Source organism: Pomacea canaliculata, linkage group LG11 (genome assembly GCF_003073045.1).
Source record: "Pomacea canaliculata isolate SZHN2017 linkage group LG11, ASM307304v1, whole genome shotgun sequence".
Classification (NCBI taxonomy): Eukaryota; Metazoa; Mollusca; class Gastropoda; order Architaenioglossa; family Ampullariidae; genus Pomacea; species Pomacea canaliculata.
The window spans coordinates 3,312,565-3,336,146 of NC_037600.1; the positions used below are offsets into that span (position 1 = coordinate 3,312,565).

Sequence of the window (23,582 nt, forward strand, 5' to 3'; positions counted from 1 at the left end):
CAAATGAACACCTTGCTCGATTTTAAGAGACAAATTGTGACCACAACCACGACTTTTTCACCACTCGTGCATTGAGAATTCATACTCTCTTTCTCTTGTACACACGGGCGTGCGACAGCAGTGCGTGTGAGGGAATAAAACGATAAGCTAACACAAATGACAGAAGAGAAGAGAATCGAACACAGATTTTTAAAAAAAAAAACAAACAAACAAACAAAAAAACCCAAATTAAAAATAAACGTCTTGATAAAATGTTTAATCACTTTTAGATCAAATACATAAAGTTGTATTTATCTCGATGTGAACAGCTCTGTCTACTGTACCAATGAAAAGCGGATCTGGTTAATTTGGTGTTTCCGCGGAAGAGAGAGTTAGAGAGATGGGAGAAGGGGAGGATAGCGGTACATGCAAAGTACACGTGTCTACTAATCACTTCCCAAAATAATAGACAACGAAGACGTACGCACATACACAAAATACATAAACAGACAACAGGGTTGATACTCGCTTTAGTGCTCACAGCTTTGGGCGAGGTTCACAGACAAATCATGTAACATCACAAATTACAGGAGTCGCTCAACTCGACTTCAGTACCTAGCTCCATCCGCCGAGCGAGGTCGTGGCCCAGCCTCCAGGGCTCATGTGCACGAGACGTCGCTAGCTGGTTCCACTCAACTAAAAAGATAACTTGCGTCACATAACCAACCTGTTAGCTCCTTGAGACTAACGATACGCCTGCACGACGATGACACAGTGCCACATGAAGGCAAACAGCACCCACTATGCCATCAGTGGTAACTTGTCCACCATAAAAACGAAAATAACTACGCTAGACTTTACAACCTGACAAACATTTTAACATATATTTACAGTTATAATTGATAGCTGAATCTTGTCACCAAGCAAACAAGACGCAATGGTGGTGCTAAAGGTAGATTCCCTTTATTTTAATTTATAATTTGCCAAATCTATCCAGCGTCGACCGAATTATACACGTTCTCTTTTGATAGAAATACGTAACAAATATACCTCTACAACTCGACTAGCGTTTCTAAAGATTTGAACAGACAGCCGTTTACCTCTTACCAAGCACATAACATCCCTGGAACTTTCCGGATCAGACTTAAAGTCTTGAAGGATGAAATCAACCTGAAAACTGGTGACAGTTACATTTAACTACCATTAGTTCAAACAAATGCTTGGGTATTAACATGACTAACATATATACGCTCTTGCGGGGAAGTCTTAATAACTCCCGCCTTGAGGCACATAAAGGGCAGACCCCACATGGATCACGCTTAACATGGATCAGAGCACAGAAACCTGCCGCGACAGACTGTTTGCAGGCGTTGTTACTGTCACTTGCAGCCTTGCAGGCGCTGTTACTGTCACTTGTAGGCGCGGTTATTGTCACATGCACCCATCAACGATCAACTGATTCCCTGAAATACGGCTTCCAGTCTCAGCGTCGCAAACGTAGACCAGATAAACATTTCAAGCAGTCTGCATCAGACAATGCGTCACACACAAAAAAAAATCCCCAAACTTACTTCACGGAAGACAGCTCACGCCGCAACAGGTCAACTCTGCTCCCAGCTCTGTGCCCGCTGAGCGAGAGACGAACAGCAAGGAGTTTAAATATGTCATATTTTGTTTTACTTTTGCTGTGCAAAGCAAACAAAGGCAGGCGAAAGTTCCAGACCGAAACTACCCCCCGCCTCCAAGTTCTGAGACAAGGTCCACGCTCCTCACGGCCCAAGCAACCCTTCCTGGTGGACTGCCTGACACCGTCACGTGATGTGAGTGGCTTGGGAGGAGGTAAGCGGTGGCTAGGAGCGAACACTCACGAGGCGGCCTGCAGCGTCAGTATGCTGCCGAACAGAAAGTGCTGAACTATCGGGAACTTGGCCAGAACCTGTAACGAACAGAAAAAAAAAAATAACACACACAGAGTTACGAATGTGGCTAGGGGGTGGGGGGATTTTTTTTTTGCCAAATCATCACAATTCACAAACAAGTCTACCTAAAATGCGGTGGGACGCATGTTCACAGGAAAGTTTATCTGGCATGCAAAGTGCACTGCCATCAATAAGAGGTGAAGAAACGACGACAAAAACAATGAGAAAGAATGAAAAAATAATTGTGAAAAAACGAAAACATCGATACAAAGATACAACGATGACGCAGACCAAGACGACGACAAAATCACCACCGCCGCCACAACTTCACCACCTGCGATCTCATTTATAATTGTTGACTGACATGATGGCGGTGTCGTTTTTGATTCCACACAAACCATTGCTGCTCAGCTAACGATCTGCATACGACGACCAATCCCCTCTGTACCCCGATAACAATGACAAATATTTTATTGAGCCTTCTTGAAAATCGAATAAAAAACTTCCCTTCCGAATCTGATAGCTATATACAGTACGAGAGGAAGGGACAGTGGAGTTGGTGTGCGAAAACGGTTGGTGACGTGTACTTGGAGGAGTGTGCGGAAGGGGTGGGGATGAGTGTGTCCATGCCGAAGGACGTGGCGTCGAAGAGTGGGACGTACCTCGGCGCGGTACATTTTGATTAGACCGTTGTTGACTTTGGCCCAGTTGGCCACACCGCTGATGTTCCACAGCTGGTTCGAGTGCTCTGCGAATGGCCCTGTCTTCACCTGGCGAGTATATGAAAAAAATTTTTTTTTTAAATGGTATAAAAGGTCTCAATGGATCAGAAGCTGCTACCGGCACCAACTAACCCCTTCCCTGGTGCGAATTCTAGACCTTGTTCACTGTTCACAGGTCCCAAAAAGTGAGGTGTTGTGGCACTTGGGAAATGACAAACTGACGCACTACGGGTTGTATTACCGCATCTTTTAAGCAAGTATGCATGCACACACCCTCGACTACCCCGAAACACAACCAGCACACACACACACAATACACAAAACGAGCTGCTCCAAGGGTATTTTTAACTAGTTTGGCGACTGCTACATAGGTACATGATGCAGCTTATTAGAATACTATTATAAAGCGAACGTCTTGTTTTAAGTCTTTTAAGAAATGGCGGTTATATACGTCTCTGTATGTGAGAGAGGGCAAAGTCGTAGCAAAAACAGAGGCTGTGACCATGACTTCCACTACGGATTTATGAGGGCGAGACAGTAATGCTACCTGCTCACCTATAACTGACTTTTTTATGAGCATGTCACCACAAAACAAAGCTCACACTTAATACTCTTACCTGAGCGATAAACTTAATGCACGACAGGAACAGAAAATCCTTGGCGAAGTGCTCGTATACATCGGGCTTCACAAACGATTTGGGAAGAATTCTCTTGTGATCTGAAAAAAGTTAACAAGCAGATACTTATTTTATTAATCACCAGAGCTGTATTTTGTATTGTACGTATGGAGATTTCACACCATAGGGAAGGAAACTGCAGGTGGTGGTGGTTGGGGGACTTGACTGACAGATGTTACATCCAGAGTGTACACAGCCATGTTAAAAATAGGTCTTTATTAAGAAATGAGGGGTGGGGGATAAGAAGGAAGGGAGAAAAAATTTGCAAGTAACTGTGAAGGTGAGATGTCACTGGGGTGAACACACCAGGTTCATCGTAGAAGTGCTATCTGTCCAGCTGACCTCCCTGCCAACCCTTGCATTGCTTGCTTATTAACAACGTCTTCCCAAGGCCTGTGACACTCACTGAGCAGCTGCGAGGATCCCCACAGGAAGGGCAGGAACTGGTAGTCATCCAGACTCCACACTCCGTGACTGCCGGCGGGTTCCATGCGGTACGTCATCTGCAGGTTTCGCACCAGCTGCATGTATCTGAACGACACGACACACCAGGCTAGTCTACACAACACTGGGTGAGCCATTGTTATCTGCACGACACATTGCAAGCTGCACTTATCCATGCGACACAGTATGCTTATTGACATGAGAGACTTTCACTCATCCACACTACAAGTGAGGCACTTATCCACACAAGACAAGCTGGAAGTACTATGCATTGCAAGGCAAGCTAACTATAGCTATCTACATGACACACAGAAAAACTGATGTTATCTTTCACGGGCAAACAACTGTTTACCTAATATTCACACATATTCACATGAGGTTCATGTGGTTTGCTTTGTTTGCTACTCTTGTTCACCTAGCATTTTGCACACAGCCACAAACAAAAAACACTTACGAAAAAAAACGGTCTTCAAGCAACTTCATTCATTTGGATGCATTCAGTCACTCTCACATCTTGCACATAATTTGACCTTCTTAAACTTCTTTATATATTCCTTTGCACCCACAACTGGTTCTGTCTTTGGCATCAACCGACTGCAGCCTCGGATTTCTATAAGTTTCTGAAGTTTTACATCAGGAGAACAAATGCCCAGAGATAACGTCAGTATAATAATTACAAGGGCAGCATGCCTCAAAAAAAAAAAAAAAATGCATGCAATTTAGCACAATTTCAACAATCCAACAAAAAAAAAATGGGGGGGGGGGGGAGAGTCTGTTATGTTAGGTGAGGCACTGTTAGGGTCAGACCAAATTAGACGAGCGGAACATTTAGGGAAATCATGGGAAGTCCATCAGGTCAATGATACATTTACTGCTCAAGTCCCAAGAGGGCAGATCTGGCAATATAGTTAAAAATAAAACTGGCAGATAACCTGCTAGCTGTAGGTTCCACCCCTCCTAACTACTTACACTCCAACTCCTCATTTTTGTTTCATTCGCAATCATCCAGCCCTGCATTCTCTCCCCTTTATTCCCGCCCAACCAGGACTTCCCCTTGTCCCCTGTGTGCATGCCATCATGCTCACTGGAGAAGCCCAAAGTCTTCAACCCATTTCCACAGCTGATTTCTGTAAATGGGTTGGACAACTTGGCCACGTCAAACCAATTTACTTGTACTCCAAGGGGCCCTAAGCAGTGATCTGTTCCTGTCCTTAAAATATTCGATTATCTTCTTAGTCCCTTGACTCCCCTACAAATGCGTTTCCTTTCTCTTGTTTGCAGTCCAACCAATCACTCAAAAGCCATTCTTGATCTAATGACTTCTCCAAGTTGATGTTTGCTTCGCTTCTTGTTCCAATAACTGTTTTCGAAATTTTCTTTCAATATTCAAGCTCTGCATTTATACTACCGATCCATACACACGGTGTAGCCAAAAATCACGTGATATTATCAGTAAAGTGTACCAAACTTTAGAAAATCAAGAAATCTGAACAGGACCCACAAGGATGGACGGATACATAATTTAATTAAACGATAAAACATAATTAAACATAATTTTAACATATATAAATTCTTGAGACCTAATGATAATTTAAAATGGAAGATATTTATTTCGGCAGACATAGACAAACTTTACATAAAAGGCTTGTGATAACTGGGAGTACAAAGCTCAAAAGCAAGAACAGCTTCTGTCCACTCCCAGCTATTATTTTAATCTCAGTTACCTCATTAACACATTTCAATACAAAAATCATCAAAGCAATCATACCTATCCATCACCTTGAGGCCTACAGCAAGATAATCCTCTGGTGTCAAGGCACCCAGCTTGCATAGGCAGCACAGGAATGCCACAAAAGCCAATTCATGACCTGTAGAATCACAGCATGCTTAGCATCTCTTCTCTCCTCACTGACTTTATGCTTTTATTCCTAAGTACACATACCCTCTCATCAAAATATTATTGTGCACATGCATGTATGTACATAGGTATATCTAGCATCTGCAGATGAACTAAAATTTTAAAAGGTGCAACTATGCATGTGTGCTGATCAAAATGGCTGTACATCTACCTTGGTAGCTACTAAGAGACCAGAGCTGAGTCCTTGCATTAAAAAAAAGACTGAAAAATATAAAGAATTTGTTGTTCTCTCTGTGATAGAATAAGGTAGCTAGCTACCTGTGCCGTAATCAATGCGGGTGCTGTTCCCAAAACTTTCTGTAAGATAGACTGCCAACTCCTCTGCTGCTGCATGGTACTTCTCCTCGAGCACTGCTTTCACCAGACCCTCCGACCTCTGCCACCACGTTTGCAGAAAGGACAAAGGACAGCATCATCATGTTAACATTAATAAAGCTGTCAGCACCAGCTGCATTCTTCAAAACAATTACAGGCAATCAAAAAGGATTATTTTCAAGCTAGCTCTTCCCACTGGTTAAGTACTGGTTATCTCTGGCCTTTCAAAACACAAAATAGAGTAGTAATGAAAATTACAGAATTTTAAATTTAGTAAGAGGTCATTATTCAATAACATTCTTGAAATTTAAAGCACTTGCTCACCTGCAAAGTACAGCTCCTCTAGTTTCTCAGAATGCTAAAAAGAACCAAGAAAGAGCAATTTTAAAGCACAGAAAAACAAGAAAACAAATATGCTACTGACCTCTGAAAGACGAGCAAACCAGTCACGGAAAGCTTTGTTGCCAAATCGCTGAGGTTGCTCTATAGGTGGAAAGTCTTGCACCCATTTCTCCATTTCTTTCAACATCTGTATTATCTTCTCCACAGTCTAAGAAGAACAAGAAAAATGAAAACAAACACAAAATGTGAAAGAAAATATCTACCCACCCTGCTCTCACACACAGGGAACCCATTCTACTTCAGAAATCATAAAAAATACTACAAATATGCTGAACCCAATTACATACACACACATACTTAGTTTTCTTGCTAATAGCCTTTTCTTCTATACTTGCTTTCCAAGTCATCACTACAATGGACCTTCCATAACTGGAGAATCACAGAATCATCTGTTTTAACATTCTCATGCAGTTTTCTATGCTTGTAACTGCATCAATACCAGCAGTCTGCTGGCGATTTCATCTCCTGTGACCTGAGTCTTTATTGATCTATTCTGCATTCCCACAGACTACACAATGGCTTTCTGGGTTGTAGATCTGAACTCTAACAACTCACAATCTTAGTCCACACTGAGGATGTAATATAGCAGAGCAATGATTCAAGCCTTTCGCTTACCTTACAGCACAGGTGGATTTTAGTTTTTCCTTAGTATTTTTTAATTTTTTCATCATTTGTTTGCTGACATATATTTGACTGTGCTTGCATGTGTGTTTTGCACATTTTTTAGTCTTTCTCCTGTAAAGTGCATTGAGCCTTTTTTAAAGTCATGAAGTGATCTATGTAACTTGCTATTATTATTATTAGATGAATCTACCTGTGAAACATGGTAGCTGTCGGAGATTTTCTTGTCTTTGACAGCTTCGTTCAATGTGAGGATGATGCCCATCAAATCTCTATAGGCCTACAATAACAAAGTAAACGCAATTATCCTTTGTCTCAGTTATAATATTCTATATTTCGAAATAAAGATTACACAACATCATAATGACTTTACAGTATACAAAATATGAAATGAAATTAAGTATTAAAATTGTAGTCACAGCGATTACCTCCGACTTTTCCCACTTCGGAATGTCCTCTGGCAGACTGATCCCTTTCTCAGGTCTGCGGAATTTGTGCGTGGATAAATCTATTGGAAACTGCTTTGAGCTGTCTGGTGGCGGCATCTCTACTGGTGATGATACCTCTGTTAAACACAGAACCACACAGCGCTCATTTTGAGTGCACATACTACCCTTAAAAAAAATAAATGAACGTCCTTGTGTTGTTGAAATTAACATCAATATTAAGTAAGTACTCATTAAAATTGCTTACCGTTTTCAGCCATAACGGGTCATGTGCTATCAACTACGTCCCTTTGATCTAACCGTTACGGCCTTCAGCATTTACTGATCGAGTGCTAAGAGGAATAACCGCTTACAGTAGGTTAGAGTTACCTGTACTGTATTTTTTAAAAATATTTAAATTATTTTTAAAAATTGAATGGAAAAGTAGTTTGACATGTATGATGCAAATACTTATGACTGTAATACTAGACCTAAATGATATATCTAAATAATACAAAATGGTTCTTTTGCGTCGTGTGGATAACTCCTGCCACGAACCAGAGAGCATTACCTCCCTTAGACTGAAAGCCTGCACGTGTATCCAAAACAGAATCGAAGGAGCAGCAGAACGTATTAGGTCATCACCTCCAAGACAGCAAAATGGAAAATCCAACTGACGTCGTGGTCGGGCAGCATCAGTTGCAAACTGAACATAATCAAGAAAATAACACAAAATTTCAAAACCTATTGTGTAAGTAGCTGAAAGTACAGTACATAACTAGGTTTGACGTCTAGCACTATTATTATTACTACTACCATAACAAAACACACTTACAAACGTATGTGTAGCCGTAGGAATTTAATAGTTTTTCATGTAGTCTTGTACACTTCATGCAACATGCACATTTTTGTAAATGTCTGCTAACTTTTCCCCATTTGCTGCTTTTTAGTTTTAGAGCGTGAAAAAGTATATGTTGTTTTAGCTCCGCTATCTTTTTAAATCAAGAACTTGACTGTGCCATTAGTTTTATTCCTCTGTATGTGTGTTTTTGTTTTTTTTTTATCTAAAAGTAAATGTGCAATCTGTGGCCTAAGTGATGCACGATACCGTTGTCCTGGATGCCACATGCAGACCTGCTCTGTGTCGTGCGTCAAGCAGCATAAACAGATCAGTGGCTGCACCGGCCAACGAGATAAAACAAACTACGTCCCGATCCGAGAGTTCACAGAAACACATCTTCTAAGTGGTAAGTGTTTAGGAAGACAGGTTGCAAGCTTCTTCAAGGAGCAAATAATAATAAAAGTACTATTTATATATCATAATCACACGAAGGAGCTTACACAGTGTATGTGAATACATTTACTTGAGAGAAGTGTATCTGGTAGTTTTGCAGAACTCAAGAGAGATTTCCTTTCCGCTAATACATTATCGTTATCGTGCAGAAGCATATCTAACTGTAAACATATTTACATTTACTAATATTTGTCTTCCTGTAGTCTCATAACCTTTTATTGCTTTATTATAGATTTCTAGAAAAAGATAAAATTGGATGTTGCATCAAAAGGTTCACACAACTTGTAATGTTGTTTGTTTTAAGATTACAGATTTCTAGAAGAAGCAGGAAGAAAAGTGGATATTGCATCAAAAGATGCACGTCGGTTTCACAGCAAGTCGCGGCCTATCAGGGTAAGTAAAAAAAAAACTAGTGACACATTTGAATTATCAGTACACCTGATGCCACATGATAAAAGTTTATTTGCAGAAACCAAAAAATGTCTGAAAATGGCAAATTTTTGAGTACAAAGAATTTTGTACATCGGCACATCATTTTCAAGTATCATATTTATAAAATATTTCTTTGCGCAGGTCACTACCTTCTTAAAGCATGCAAGACAAAGGGGTGTAGACCTGAGACTTATGCCCTACCCCATGACGAAAAGAAAAATCAACACTTCTATTTATCAATATGCGTGAGAAAATACCTTTTGTTAATAAATATACATTTATAACCACTAATGGATGTTGACCTTGTAAACATTGTCTCATATATTTGCATCTGATTGTTTTTGCTTTTGCAGCTTAAATTGTCCCTACAAAGAGAAAATAGTTACAGGTTTTCAAACAGTGGACATAAAAAAGGAGGTCATTCACAGAACATTATGACTTTTCAGGAATCATATTTGTTTTGACCAGTTGTGCTTACCTTTTACTAGTTTTGTTAATGTTTTTTACATCTTATTTGCAGATCCAAGTCAGTTCACTGGAGAGTGGAGTGGGTGTTTCCACACGAGCAGCTAACATTTATTGATAAAGGGTAAAACATCAACATTATGGATGTTATATAGCCACTTACACTTTATGTGTTCTTGGCAAGGCTTTAAAATATCTGCTAAGGTTCTATGTTTGCTCCATTAGTTTAGTTCATTCTTTGCTACTCCTCTAAGAGCGTAGGGCCGCAGGTGTTCTGTCTTTGAAGTTGGATTGGGAGTTCCTGTTTGTTGTTGATTCTCATCACTTTAACTCTTAGGCCAGTCTTCTCCGCTTCCTCTGATAGCATATTCAGTTTGGTTTTTGTACGCTGTTGCCAGTGAGATAGGAGACTAATGTCATCTGCAAAGTCCAGATCCCCTAGCTGTTTGGTGAAGGTCCGCTGGATATTGTTGTCTTAGTTCATCTTACTAATAATCCAGTTGTTTGCTCCATAAGCATAGTTTATCATAGTTCTTTTGTGCTTTGGCTGGCCAAATGTCAGGATGATATTCATCATTCAGGCAATGTCATTGCAGGTTCAAGGACAGCCAACTGTTGACAGAGGGTGTTGAAAGACACATACAGGCATATTTACAGTCCCATACCAGCAGCTGTCTTCAGGCATCCAATGCTGTGCAAATCCATCCGGACTTGAGCTTGTACACAGAAGAGGGAGGACACAGCTATCATATTTTAATGAAAGTGGAAGGGCTTCCTGGAAAAAAAGAAAGGTGAAATATTAACTTCAAAGATATAATGTTGTTAGACAAAAGAATTTTTTTTTAAATTACCAGTAAATGGTTCCAGATGAAAAGTTTTATGTTGTGCACCACAATATTTTTAGCTGTGAGAAGAGGATGGTCATATGGTCAGAGCACAGTCATCCGAGGTTGGAAGGGTGCACAATAGCCAGTTTGATATCCACATGGAATAGCTTACTTCTTCCAATTGATGCACCTGTTGAACTGATACCTGACCAATCAGAGTTTAGGAAGGACAAATATAGATGGAGAGAAGATGATCACCACCCATATGAAGAATTTTTTCTGTTGCAGGTTTTACAAAATGGATATTGACAAAAGTTTATGTGACAACCTGTGCGGGAAACGAGTCATTGAATTTCCCAGGTTGTTGGTTATACCGGTGCACCTGGCCAACACTTATCTCATTCTTTCCAAAGGTAATTGTTTTCTTATTTACATGGGAAAAGTGCCATATTCTGGTAGTTATTTTGCTTAGCCGTAGAGTAGAAAGTTGCTAGTCTAAGGCTTAGTCGGCCACCAACTAGAAAACTGTCTACTCAGTGTATGTGCACAGGGTATATAAAGTCTTTGATACGATTTTGAAATCTAAAAGTTACCTCTTAGGAATCCAAAACACCTGTATGAATCCATCTATGATCTCTGCATAGCCAAATACTTCGCCTGGTTCTCCAGCTCATTTTTTCTATGTGACTTTTTGGAACACTGCACAAACCACGTTTCTGACAAAGGGGTATACGGACTTTGTGCGCACCCTGTACCTGATATTACCAAAAAGGGGAAAGTAGCCAGAAGATTGGGCTCTGCAGTGCACATTCCATGAATGAGACATTGAATACCAGTAGCATTTAGCCTCAGACCCTTTACCTTACTTTACCTTTTACACCACTTTTCATGTGATTTTTTTTTAACAATTTTGTACGCCATTGGTAACAACTTACATGTCTTGCTGGTGTGTTTTTTTTAACAGAGGAAGAAACAGAACTTCAAAAGCCACCTCATTTGCAGCAGCAACACATCACATCACAGTGCTTGCGACCTCGCTACACAGAGGAGGAAATCTTTGATCCCAACTCATCAATTTACAGTGCATGAAGCTATATTGGTTGATCATTGTTTTCTCTATGATGGTCACTCATCATAAAAATGTGTACGCCACAGAGAGCAAATGCTTTAGAAAATTATGTGCACATATAGATGCTTATTTTTTTCTCACACCATGAAATTTGCATAGGTGTCACAAGGTTTCATGTTACTTCTAAATTATAAGAAAAATATATGCTATAAACAAAGGAGCGCTTAAACTGATGTGTCCAGGCAGGGTCATTTTAAGATATATGGTCTTCCTACCAAAGAACTCTGGCCAACACCTCATGGCTAGTAATGTGATAGGTAACCCAGTAAGTCAGACATTTCACCCTGCTTCCCTACCTAGGATTTTTAACAGCATTGTAAATAAAGTGAGAATACTTTTCACCTCTGCTTTTTTTCTTTTCTGGGCTTAGTGCATGCATGTGACTTGTGATGCAGAAAATAGTGTTTCACCCATGGCTGTAGTTCTTCAGGCTCAAGAAAATTCTGAAGATTTGGTGAATCTGCAGACCTGTTTGTACTTATACTGACATTGCTAACTGATAATGGGAAATTGATACCAATAGAAAAACAAAATTATGATTAACACTAAATTGAGAAATGTTTGAAGAGATAAATTGCTTTAAGTATCTGAGGTCCGCCCTTTTGAACGATGGCAGCTGCTTAGCAGATTTCCACATAAGGGTTGCAACTGTGACAGCAGCTGTGGCTAGACTGAACAGGACTAGGTCCATTCATCTCTTTGCAACTGTATAAGTTCCTCAGTTCCTGCTGCTTGTAGAAACAGAAAAAAAAAGAATGCCCGGCGTTCGAGACCAGTTACCTCTTCGAATTTTCTTCATGTAATGTGACACCAACAAATATGTACGAAGCACAGTCTCCACCTTTGTGGATTAGAACCCCAACAGTGCCGCAAGCTTGCCTGGTTTGACCATGTGACCCCGCATGACTGTCTAGATTGTCCTTCAAGAAATCAATGAATTATGATCTTATTCGTTTTGATGAGCATTTTAAAACGATGACAGGAAATGGGGCTTTGGTGAACATTATTAATACTGATCCCGATGTGAACAAATTCCTGAGATAAACACGATTCATGGGAAATAACTGGGAGTTCATAAAAATTATCTTTCCTAGTTCAGTCCCCTAGATTGTGTTTTTCGCATAAACATAACATGGCTGCTGCACAGAAGTGGGTGCCTCCTCTTCCACCCGGATGGGAAGCTCGATGGGATCCCAGCCAGCGGAAATAGTATGTTCACTTTAGTCGATGTTTATAGAAGAACACTAGCGTTCACTTTGTTTTTTTCATTGAGCCTGCATTCATTAACTGCCTCCAAAGGAATGCTAATATGACCATGGCATTGATTTGAAACAGTGTAATTTACAACAGAAGCATTATTAATCCGTCATAAAATGTGCAACTGGTAAACATCGTTAACCGCCACATATAGGTTCATGAAAGTAGGTAATATTTTAAGGTTTAAGGACTCATCTTATTGTATTGGACACAGGCAAGCAAAAGAAAGGCACTATTTAACCTTAATGTGTTTGATAGTAAAAGGCAAGGCAGTGTCAGAATCCAAACACTTATTGCGAAATTCAAGACGTTACTTTCCTTCTCTCCATCACACCTCCCAGCACCATCACCATATTCATTGTAAGTCCTAGTTTATCGTGTTACAGGATTGACATGACTGAGATAAGGTGGAAATTGGTTACAGTTTAAAGAAAAATAATTTTAAAATGATCAGTTTTTTCAAAGGATCGGTATATGCTAGGCAGATGTATAAGCACACATGAGATATTGCAGTGCAGTTTACAATGCATTTCATTGTAGGTATAATTTTAATACTTGGTCAATTTTAATATGATACATACAGTATTATACAAATCAGCAACTTTTCTGTTAGTTTTAAAGTATCCCTTCCTCAATAGATACTGGAAACAAGTACAATACATATTATCAATACTTCTGTAATTAAACTAGTACAATACATATTTTCACTATTTATGTAATTAAAAGGCTTTATTAAATTGTTTTAAATCTTGTTTTCTGGTATGCAGTTATTTCATTGATCACTCTACCAAGCAGACCACCTGGGAAGATCCACGCTGGTCTAGAAAACAGCCGGTAAGAAATAAATTCACATATGAGAGTAACTAAAACATCAGGGATGCTATAGTGTTCCTAAAGAAACTTGAAGAGCTCTACACTTTGTGTGTGTGTATATATGTGAGGGAAAGACTTTCAGTAAAATAAGGACAACAAATTAAGCATAGAACTATTATGAATGGGTGGCATGCATGAAAGTTTTTGCATGACCTGCACTGGATCCTCATCTGAACATGTGTATCAAAAAGAATTCAAGATATGGCCACTGTTGCCTTGCTTTTCATGCTTAAAGAGCTAAGTGAATAAACATTTTTGCTTGAACTCAAATCTTAAATATTTGTCATGCTTTCTTTGTTGAGAATCTGCTGTTTTTCCTTGTTAGGTTATGCAGCTACTCTATATGGTATTGCTGTCTCAGACATTCTCTTGGTAAAACCTAGTTACTTTTTCTTGGTTGCCTATCTCTGTTTAGCATGTATGTATATCTTTAGAAGTGTGTGCACATACATTTGTGTGTGTGAGAAAGAAAGAGGGCATATGTACATTGCAAGTCTTGATTATCTATGTGTATGTATAACAGTATATGTGTACAAGCCAATATGATGTTCTTAGTGTTGTAGGGTGGTACATCTATCTGAATCAGTATATCTGACAGGGTGTGTACAATCCTTATAAGTGCAAGTTGGTAGGTTTGTGGGTGGCCAAAAATAAAGTTCTTCAAAGTGCTTATTTTTAGTGAATGGTGGGTCCTTGTGAATTGCATGCAGGACCTGATTAAAAAAAGGGTGCTTATTAGTGCTTTTTGTGTAAAATATGTTGACATTATTCTTTTTGCACTTCACAGCTTAAAAGCTTGTCAAAAATAGTCCTGTTAGAATCTGTTGCTGTTTTTAAGGACCAGTCTTCCATCATCCTGCCTAAAAGCAGGGAAGGGAGATGAGGGTTACTTGACAGGCCAGATTGAAACCATTAGCAAAGAGTAATCACTAAGGCCCTTACCTTAATCTCCCCTTTCGTTATCTAAATCTCCCCTTTACCTTAATCTCCTCTTTCTGGGTCAAACCATTCTTCTCTACCATGGATTGGATGGGATGAAAAATAAAATTCAAAATGACTAGAGGAGGGGATGGACAATCAAAAAGCATGAGAAACTAAACTTGGTAAGAAAGAGGAGGGTCTCCAGGAAGACAGTCATTACTGTAAGGGGGGGGGGAAACAGTGTGGATTTTGCAATGGACTTTTGAATAGTGCTTCCATGGGTGAAGCTAGTTTAAAAGCACACTAGAAGCACAATAAAGCTGAAACAAGACATATGTCACTTGTCTTTAAGCCACATAAGATGGCTAATAAAATTGTGGCACATTCTATAGCTCCCTTCTTTAATCTATAATAAATGAAATATCAGTAACAGATCAGATGTGAAAAATTTGGTCTGCAAATTATGAAAACTTCCTTGAAGGGTCATTATAACAGGTTTCCAAGTCCTTATTTTCAGTGTGGTCAGACCTGTGTGAACCCTGAATTCTAAAACATCTAAAAAAATTTACATAGGTGAGGGTAGTGGGATGTGTCCAAAGTAGTGAAGGTGAATGGGGGTAAGATGTGTGTGGGCGTGTGTTGTAAGACCATATTCATATATTGTATTACACAGTACATTGGGGCATGCCTTTTGTACAGCTGTCCTCCAAAGCTGCTAATGCTTCGAAGTCAGGTGGTCAGAAAGAGACCATTCCGCTGCAAGACATTTGTAATACTTCAGGTTCATCTCAGCGCTCACCTAAACACTCGGTGAGCTTGCCAATGCAAACTAAAATGTTTTTTTTTTTTGTAATATGTCGGTTCATATTGCTTGTGCATGATTTTGTACTTATGGTTGTAATTGATATGTGTAATAATAATAAAAATAAAGTTCTAGTGGAATATATAATGCAAAATTCCAACCAAAGACAAGCTCGCTACACTTCATATGCCAATAGAATCCATGAGAAGCTAAGATAAAGTTCAGTTCCAAACAAAGTCGATGTATATAGTGATGTTATGCAGAAAGCTGTGTATTAACTACTAAATAATTAATATTTATTTAGTTTTGTTGGCTAATTGGAGGCGTGTTTTGTTTATATAATGCACAATTCAAGCTTATAACCCACTTAAAGCCAATATAAGGCAATAAAGTCTGTGCTTCATACTAACCCCATCATGGACACAATATGCAGATGTGTTCCAGTATGTAAAGCATGTTATTGGCTTAACTGACATTTCAGTGCATTGTGCTAAGCATAAATTCCCACTCAGGGCCTTAGCCTTTAACATTAAATTAGCTCTTGTATGTTTACTGTACACTAAGGGTTGACCATATTTTAGTGTTTTCGTATTGCTCTCATTTTACACCTCTGTATCATGTGTACATAAGCACTGTCTGTTTCAGAACTTTTGTCTTAGCCCAGTCAGTTAGAAGATCTTTTGATTTTTTTTTCCCTTTAATCCTCTCAGACAAAGGAAACAACCTTTTCACCTGATGCTGTTCTGACACGCCTCCATGAGAGATTCCCAGGATTAAGTTTGTCTGTCATCAAGGACATTCTTGTTATGTAAGTATAGACAGAATCTGCTAAATGTACACAGAGCAAACATATTTCACAGATGGAAAAGAAAGCTAACTGTATTTATTTTTTTCTTACTTCAAATCTGCCTTGTCCTTTAAGGAGCGGTTTCTGATGTGATTATATACTTGTTCTGCAATGATTATCTTACTGTCATGGTCACCATTCACTCACCAACCATTATGATGGCACCTATTAGGTGTAAGAGGCTATGTTACTGGCTTGCTTATTTTTTGGTTGTATTCAATGTGATTGTTGACTTTGTCACAGCTGATATATCATACATTAAAAAAATGTCACTTTCATGGCTTTTTCTATCTATTACAGACTGCTTTTTAATTTAATTCACACATTTATAAAGCATCTTTCGCCAGTACCATCTAGACTCAAAGCACTTTATACAACTACAGGGATGAGCACATACCATTTTAGGGTAGGCATCAAGTGCACCTTCATAAGCATAAAAACATGCATACACAATGCATAGCATATAAGCACACACACAGGGTGGAGAAAATTGGAGTATCCAGAGAAAACCACTGAAACAGAATAAGAAGTATGTGGGACATGAGAGCCGATTCTTACTGTCTTGGCGACAGGCATGTTGGCCACTGTACCACCGACTACTCCAAACATCATCTCACATGGAGGACCTATGTAGGGACAGCTGTAATGCTGAATTATCAGTAAACCAACCTCTGAAGGTGTAATGGCTGATTTATTAAAAATTAGGAGTCTGTCATTCACAGGTTCACAGACGTGTATAGGTAGACTGCTGTCTGTCTGCCAAAACCAACGCTTAGCCTCTTGCGAAGTTCTCTGCTGTTAGTCTTACCAAACCTAAACAATGAATGTGACTAAACCAGAAGCTTTGTACACACCGCCTCATTTTAATAGTTAACTGGAAAAAATTTGTCTGCCAGCAGTCCAGTAATACAAGTTCGTAGCATGTTCTTTAGCAGAGGTCATTTTAACTATTAAAAAAAAATTATTTGATCTCTTACTGAAATAACAGCCATTTTGTGAAAGGTGATGCCTAGTTGACCAACAGCTACCTGTTCCATGTACAGTTTGATTGCAATGAGCCATGCTGAAAATGTGAAATGCAGCAATCATCATTTACTGAAGCTTTGTGTTCACAGGTGTGAAAATGATGAAGCCCAGGCAGTTGATCTACTAAAGAGTTTTGAGTCTTCTGATGAAACTTCAGAAGCACCACCACATGCTGCATCAAAGGGTGCATCATCCTCTAGGCCCAGTTCACACAGCACTAGCCATACAAGAACTTCATCTGCATCCAAGAAGAATGCATCCCATGTTCTTCAGCCTGAAGATGCAGCTTCTTCAAAAGCCACTTCTCCAAGACGGCAACCCGCAAAAGAAGCAACTCCTAAACTCAGCCATGCAGAAAAGGCAAAATGTGAGTGACATTTATAATACTTGTTTATGGTGGTCTATGTTTGGTTCTTCTCTTGATGTACTTTATTGTCATAATTGTTCATTGAATGTAAGGCAGCCTACATGTTTCATTGTAAAGTGCCAAGATTTAAATGACATTCATTTCTTCTTATTCTTCAGATTTAAAGTTTCTGAATGAATTTACTAAAAGTAGATCACAATGTAGAAAACTAAGGAGTTGTGTGGTTAATGTAGTCAGCTTTAGAGCAAAAGGTTGTAGCTCCAAGTATCAATGCAGCAGAACTTCCTCTGTACACCCAGTAGTGACTAGGTACATAAACTGTGTAGGAAAGAAATAACCTTTGCCTTCCACATTCTGTGCCCTTGAAATGGGGAACCAATTACAGTTCACAATCCATTCAACCACAAGTCATGTAGCCTTGATGTTTTACATAGAAATGTGCAGATGTTGCAATATTTATTTTTTAAAACATTACTGATCTGCAGTAAGACAACAGATTCAAACTGAGTTCAAAGACTTAGAACAGGATGTAATTGTTCTGGCCCTGGAATCTTGTCATTATGATGCCAACAAAGTGCGCCCCATCCTTAGCCGAACTACTGCCAAGTGGAAGTCACAGGCCAGGTACTGATCAACCACATTATCAATTTGAGAAATGTCAATCATTTTACATGTAGCAGTTTTCACTCCTGTATTTTATTGAATTCAATATCCCATAACCAATAGATGTATTTTGTGTGCCTCAATGTGTGTGTGTGAGGAGGGGTATACAGATGTGTGCAAGCAAGCAAGTGAAAGAGAGAGAAAAGAGTTCATTGTTGCCCTAGCAATGACAAGAGAAGCATTTATATGAGATTGTCTCTGAGAAGTTTTCTTTTACCAATCATATTTTTGGTCATGAATGCTCCTTGCAGTACCACCCAGGCCAGCAAAGGTCCATCATTGCAAAACACTTCAACAAGTGTGGCTTCAGCTGTGGCCCCTGTCAGCATCTCCCTGGAGCCTGTTGTGTTTGGTGAAGCCTCTGGCACAGAAAAGTATGCTTTGCCTTGGTTCCTTCTGACTGTGCAGTGATATGCAGGATCCCAACCAAAGTACAAAAATTATTTTTAAATGACTGGGTTTAGTTCCCCAGATATATCAGCTTTATTAATGTGAACATCAACAGCAGTTACAGTTCACACTGTCAGTCATTTCTTTTAACAGTGCTACAGCAGCCTCCACAACTCTCAACCCAAGTGCCAGATCAGGAGCCTCAGCAGCCAGACCTGGAGTCACCTCCACAGCACAGCTGCAACACTCAACATCCAAACTTCCCCAGCACCATCAGCAGCAGCAGCATACTGCCAAGCAGGTGACCAGGTTAGTGGCAGAGACTGCATTTCGTTGTCGTAACTGTTTCTGGTACTTCAAAGATCCCATACAAGTACGCTTGACCTGAAGAATGTGTGCACATGTGGTAAATTATCCAGTCAACACATCACACTCAATGCATCCAATGCTCCATATTTGTGGCCAATCAAACATTATAGGCCTAGCTCAGCAGCTAAGATCTGTGGACAAGTAAGGTCAATTATCATCTTTGGTCAAGGATGAGCGAGCAGTTGCTGACCACCACAAGTAACATGCTCAACCATCTGGCCTCTTCGTCCTCCATGTCCTGTTGCCCTAGCCAGTCCGAGCCTGATGCTCCTGTCTCTGTTGTCAGGTGGGACGGGTTCGCTGTTGGTCACATGGCATGCTTGATTGTACCTTCTTTCTTCCATCCTCCTGTTGACATCAATGTCCTAGATATGAATGTTTTTCATCTGGTTGTTGCTTTCTGAAAGTGATTCTGTTGGCATGCTTTCTGCATTTGTTGTGGTCAGATTGGTGTTTCTTGTGTCATCTGTTATAAGAATGTAGTTGTACTGAGCATTGTATACATGGCACGTGTGGCTGTACTAAGCATTTTGTACTCAAATCACAGCTGTAGCTATACAGGGTATTGTGTACATTCCACACCTGTAGGTATACTGATCAATAACCTTGAGCATTGCTTACACTAGTCACACCTATAATTGTATGGCAGGTATTAATTTTATTTTGAGGGTATATGAACCTGATATGCACTATAGCTGCTGTCACTCTACCTGGTTGCAACTGGATTCATGACCGATGAGCATGTTATACCTACCCCTTTATTGTTTGCTAAATTTTTTTTTTTTGTGGTCACAAAATCTTGATGGCATGACATTAGTTCTTTCATGCCATGTTAGTTTTACCCAGAAAGCCTCGCTCTCTTAAAGGTTGTGGTAACTGTCCTGTGTTTCTTTTTCAGCTGGTATGGTTAACTGGTTTGATGTATTTTAGGAAAATTTGCAAAAGCTTCTTTTCATGTTCGGTCTTTTTTTTTTCATTGTACATTTTGACCATTGAGTGTGGCTCAGTGTCAATGGCTTTTTTTTTTATCTTTGTTCCATTCTATGTTCTTTACCTTGTTAGTCATTTACTCATCAGATTTGTGGTTTGGCTGTTCATTTTATCTCTTACACAGTATATCATTTGATTCACTCTGATGAGGCAGTTAGTATACATTTCTACCCTGACTAAAACTAATTTTGCTTTAGGAAAAATTTCCTTTTCCTTATTTTTCTCCACACACAGGCCTATTCCTGCCAAGGTAGATAGCTTAGATCGGCCACCGGTTGTCACCAGTCAACCCCAGGCACAACAAGCTGGCCACACAGGCAAGATGGAGTGTACTGTAAGGCACGGGCCCAATACTTCACTAAGATGCGGCCCCAACCCATCATTGTGTGCTGGTCCAAACCCATCTCTGCTACAGTAAGCGTTTTTTTCTGGTGAACGATGCCATTTTTATTTGATTATTTTTCTGAAGGTAGGATAATTTTTTTTCGAGGTGGGGGATGGATCAATTGAAGGGTGGGGCGTTTAGATACAAGTAACTCTTAAATTTATCTTTCTGCATGCAGTTTGCTAATATAACAGTTACAGCAGGGCATGAATAGTTCTTTAGTGAACAACATATTTGCATCTAAAAAAGTTACATATTGGCTGCAGGAATCTTCCAGCATCCAGCAATGGCCCAAATCCTGCTCACTGTCATGGCAGGGAAGCTGGTCTTGCTCGGGGATCGTCTGGTGCAGTGGGTCCTAATCCACTACTGCGTTGTTCTATCCAGCACCACCAAACCATAGGAAGTCTGAAACAATCCCTGCAAACCCGCCTCTAGAACTTACATCTACACAAAATGCACTGGCCTGTGCACAGATACAAGGGAAATGTGCAACCATCTGACACAATTTCTCAGACTAACAATGTTGCCTGTCGAGTGATATTCTAATTCTACTATGATGGCAGATTTTATTGCCATAGCGATATTGTCATTTCCTCAATGTGTATTCTGCAATTAGCGCACATAAAAATATTGTGCATGTATTTTTTTTAGATTTTTGCAGCTTCATAACTTTTATAATTCAACCAGTCATTGTCATTGTGTCTTGCATAAGATTTTGTGTAACATATTCTCAGTAATGTACATAGAGTTTCCTAGATAGATCTCGTGTAACAAATTTATAAAGAATTCAGCTTTTGTCATTGCTGCTGTCGTATTTCTCACCATCTTAACTGGTATTAAATGTCCATGGATGTAAATGTAATTGCTGAGATAAAATGTACCCATCTTGATCCAGTGCTTCTGAAATAATTATACTTAGTCTTGACATAGTGCTTATGGAGCGACGGTAGTTTGAAAATAGCGTTCTAAAAATGATTTAGTTGAATGTTTTCCAATAAATGATGTAACCCATTTCAAATACCAATTGGTGGGATGTACATTGTAAAAAAAAAATATTTCCCTCATCATACAGATGCTTACATTTGCTAGCAGTATATGGAAAATGCAATCTTTGTCACCTTGAGAAGCTATATCTGGAGACTAGTAAGTTATATTTACGCACGACATATTGTTTGCTGTCATTATGCTCAACTATAAACGATAGATGATTAGACTGGAGAGGTTCTGCAGTAGCTTTTTCTCTTTTGGTCCTACTACCTCTGTCTCTCCATAAAGCGGAGACATGGCATTCTTTGCGGTTTGAATTTAAAATCTCTTTCAGAAACACCTAGTGCAATATTATGGTTTACCCTGACTTTTCCTTGTTCAATCAAACTTCCTTAAGACCTTTTTTATCCAAAAATATTTCATGGATGTATTTTGCTGTATATATAATTGCAGTGTATTATGACAACCTCCCCAAACAACAATCAACAGACAGTTTGTGCTCTATTAAAATTTTTTTGCAGAAGTAGCTTGTTGAAAATATTTTTTAAATAACTACCTCTGGCTGACTGCTTGCCTGATATTACAATATTCTGCAGAAATCTTATAAAATAAATTAAGCACATTTTGAAAGAGACTGGTTCACAATTACCGATCCCAATAAACAAGCAAACAACTATATCACTCCAGTCAAATCAACCACCTGCCTGAGTTAAATTGACCCCACCACAACCATACTATCCCACATAATGACTAATTGTCCCAGCACTAAAATTCAAATTGATCTAGGCGCAAAAAGACAAACCAGGGTCTGATGACAGTAGCTGTTAATGTCATTTACCAATAACGGCATGCGTTGTTCAAACAAGTTCAGTCTCCATCTTACTAAATAAAAATGGCCACTTTACACAATGCATACTCGGAGAGCAAATCACACAATGATGCATAACACAATTTTCTCTTAAATCAAATTTTTAAAAGTCTATCATTCTTTTGTTTGGATGTGCTTGTTAAATATGCATATTAAATATGAAACAAGTGTTACTGCTCGGGCATTCATTTAGCCTGGGCCAATTTGACTTTTTGCGTTGGGACAATGATTTTGTCACAGGTGGAATGGCATGATCATGGCAGGGTCAATTCTCCTTTAAATCTTCAGTCAAGTACAACAACGGCAGAATTAGTATGACCAAGCAAAAGCAAACATGATAATGAAAAACATTATATAGATTTTAAAGTGCTTTATTTCAAAATTAAAATGCAGAAACTTGTATTTATAGGTTCTTAATTTGTGGCTTCTGGAATGAAAGCAGACTGCTTAATCTCACTACAACCCCCTTTCAGTCACAGCCAATTTTTGGCAGATTTTAGTGGATCTTACTAGGGGTTTTTAACTGTATTGGTAACTGCTTAATTTGCTGTTTTCAAAATTCTTTTGACTACGCTATTTGGTGGCAGCTCATATGCTGCTTTTTCTTGTCTGTTCTGCTCTAAATTTTTTAATTTGGAGAGGAGTCAGATACTTATGTGGTAATTCTTGCCCAGGTACATGGTCCTCTAAAATCTCTTAAAATGATAAAGATGTCAAGTTGTAGAGCTGGGACAACTTACTAGCTTTGACTTAAAATGTAAATGCTATAAATGCATGTCAAAGTGGAGATTTTTTTTTTAAATGCAGGTAACAAAAGTGTTTTACAATCAAATTTAACTCTTTGATATAGGTGTATTGATGCAACTGAGCTATAGTTATAAGAACATTCTCATTCATGAGTGCGAACTGCTGAAGAGGAGTTAAGTATATATAATTTTAGAGACTCTTTGCATTGAATCAGCAAAACTGAATAGTGCTAAGCTTTTAAAACATCTTAACTTTCAAGCTCTACCTAGACTTAAAACAAAATTTTTAATCTGAACACTGTTTTTACTCTAGATGAGAGAGACAAACATCTCAATCTTGTCATACTTGACAATCTTCTTACAGACTTAAGTCTTGTAAATCAATTATATTTGCTTTACTCTCTTCCTGCAGATCAAAACCAATATACATTTCCCACAAGCACCAATGTACATTTTATGCAGAGCATCGACAGGAAATCTTAAAAAAATGTGACAGAAATCAACTTGTTCATGTTTTCT

General features: G+C 39.0%; 3 protein-coding genes across 6 annotated transcripts; 2 read left to right on the forward strand and 1 right to left on the reverse strand.

Moving 5' to 3' along the window:
- Window positions 1-237: 237 nt before the first annotated feature.
- Window positions 238-7,807, reverse strand: LOC112575340 (serine/threonine-protein phosphatase 2A activator-like). The gene is made up of 10 exons (XM_025257119.1): window positions 7,691-7,807; window positions 7,426-7,562; window positions 7,191-7,277; window positions 6,399-6,524; window positions 5,918-6,035; window positions 5,510-5,609; window positions 3,704-3,828; window positions 3,238-3,338; window positions 2,561-2,668; window positions 238-1,915 (listed from the first exon to the last, which is right to left on the reverse strand). The coding sequence occupies exons 1-10, from the start codon at window positions 7,701-7,703 to the stop codon at window positions 1,844-1,846; spliced, it is 987 nt and encodes a 328-aa protein (XP_025112904.1). The 5' UTR covers window positions 7,704-7,807; the 3' UTR covers window positions 238-1,843.
- Window positions 7,808-7,997: 190 nt separating this feature from the next.
- Window positions 7,998-11,910, forward strand: LOC112575341 (box C/D snoRNA protein 1-like). Of its 2 annotated transcripts, none has more exons than XM_025257120.1 (8): window positions 7,998-8,173; window positions 8,494-8,669; window positions 9,021-9,109; window positions 9,290-9,393; window positions 9,669-9,737; window positions 10,210-10,404; window positions 10,729-10,853; window positions 11,405-11,910. In XM_025257120.1, exons 2-8 carry the CDS (start codon window positions 8,549-8,551, stop codon window positions 11,527-11,529), a joined length of 828 nt encoding a protein of 275 aa, XP_025112905.1. In that variant the 5' UTR covers window positions 7,998-8,173; window positions 8,494-8,548; the 3' UTR covers window positions 11,530-11,910. The 2 variants fall into 2 exon arrangements, with proteins under 2 accessions (XP_025112905.1, XP_025112906.1); XM_025257121.1 differs by having other exon boundaries at window positions 8,518-8,669.
- A 318-nt stretch (window positions 11,911-12,228) lies between these two features.
- On the forward strand, window positions 12,229-22,719 carry LOC112575330. Of its 3 annotated transcripts, XM_025257102.1 has the most exons (11): window positions 12,254-12,778; window positions 13,594-13,660; window positions 15,320-15,430; window positions 16,133-16,230; window positions 17,385-17,662; window positions 18,148-18,286; window positions 18,577-18,699; window positions 18,869-19,024; window positions 19,254-19,370; window positions 20,309-20,488; window positions 20,726-22,719. In XM_025257102.1, the coding sequence occupies exons 1-11, from the start codon at window positions 12,702-12,704 to the stop codon at window positions 20,895-20,897; spliced, it is 1,518 nt and encodes a 505-aa protein (XP_025112887.1). In that variant the 5' UTR covers window positions 12,254-12,701; the 3' UTR covers window positions 20,898-22,719. The 3 variants fall into 3 exon arrangements, with proteins under 3 accessions (XP_025112888.1, XP_025112887.1, XP_025112889.1); XM_025257103.1 differs by lacking the exon at window positions 15,320-15,430 and having other exon boundaries at window positions 12,229-12,778; XM_025257104.1 differs by lacking the exon at window positions 19,254-19,370 and having other exon boundaries at window positions 12,304-12,778.
- Window positions 22,720-23,582: the final 863 nt, after the last annotated feature.

Coding starts and splice junctions, on each gene's coding strand:
- LOC112575341 (XM_025257120.1), top strand. CDS start 8,549: ATGCAGACCTGCTCTGTGTCGTGCGTCAAGCAGCATAAACAGATCAGT. Junction 9,110..9,289: donor GCAAGTCGCGGCCTATCAGG/GTAAGTAAAAAA, acceptor TTCTTTGCGCAG/GTCACTACCTTCTTAAAGCA. Junction 9,738..10,209: donor CTAACATTTATTGATAAAGG/GTAAAACATCAA, acceptor ATGTCATTGCAG/GTTCAAGGACAGCCAACTGT.
- LOC112575330 (XM_025257102.1), top strand. CDS start 12,702: ATGGCTGCTGCACAGAAGTGGGTGCCTCCTCTTCCACCCGGATGGGAA. Junction 12,779..13,593: donor GATCCCAGCCAGCGGAAATA/GTATGTTCACTT, acceptor TCTGGTATGCAG/TTATTTCATTGATCACTCTA. Junction 19,371..20,308: donor GCTCCTGTCTCTGTTGTCAG/GTGGGACGGGTT, acceptor CTCCACACACAG/GCCTATTCCTGCCAAGGTAG.
- LOC112575340 (XM_025257119.1), bottom strand. Junction 5,610..5,917: donor CCGCATTGATTACGGCACAG/GTAGCTAGCTAC, acceptor GTGATTCTACAG/GTCATGAATTGGCTTTTGTG. Junction 3,339..3,703: donor GGGATCCTCGCAGCTGCTCA/GTGAGTGTCACA, acceptor AACTTTTTTCAG/ATCACAAGAGAATTCTTCCC.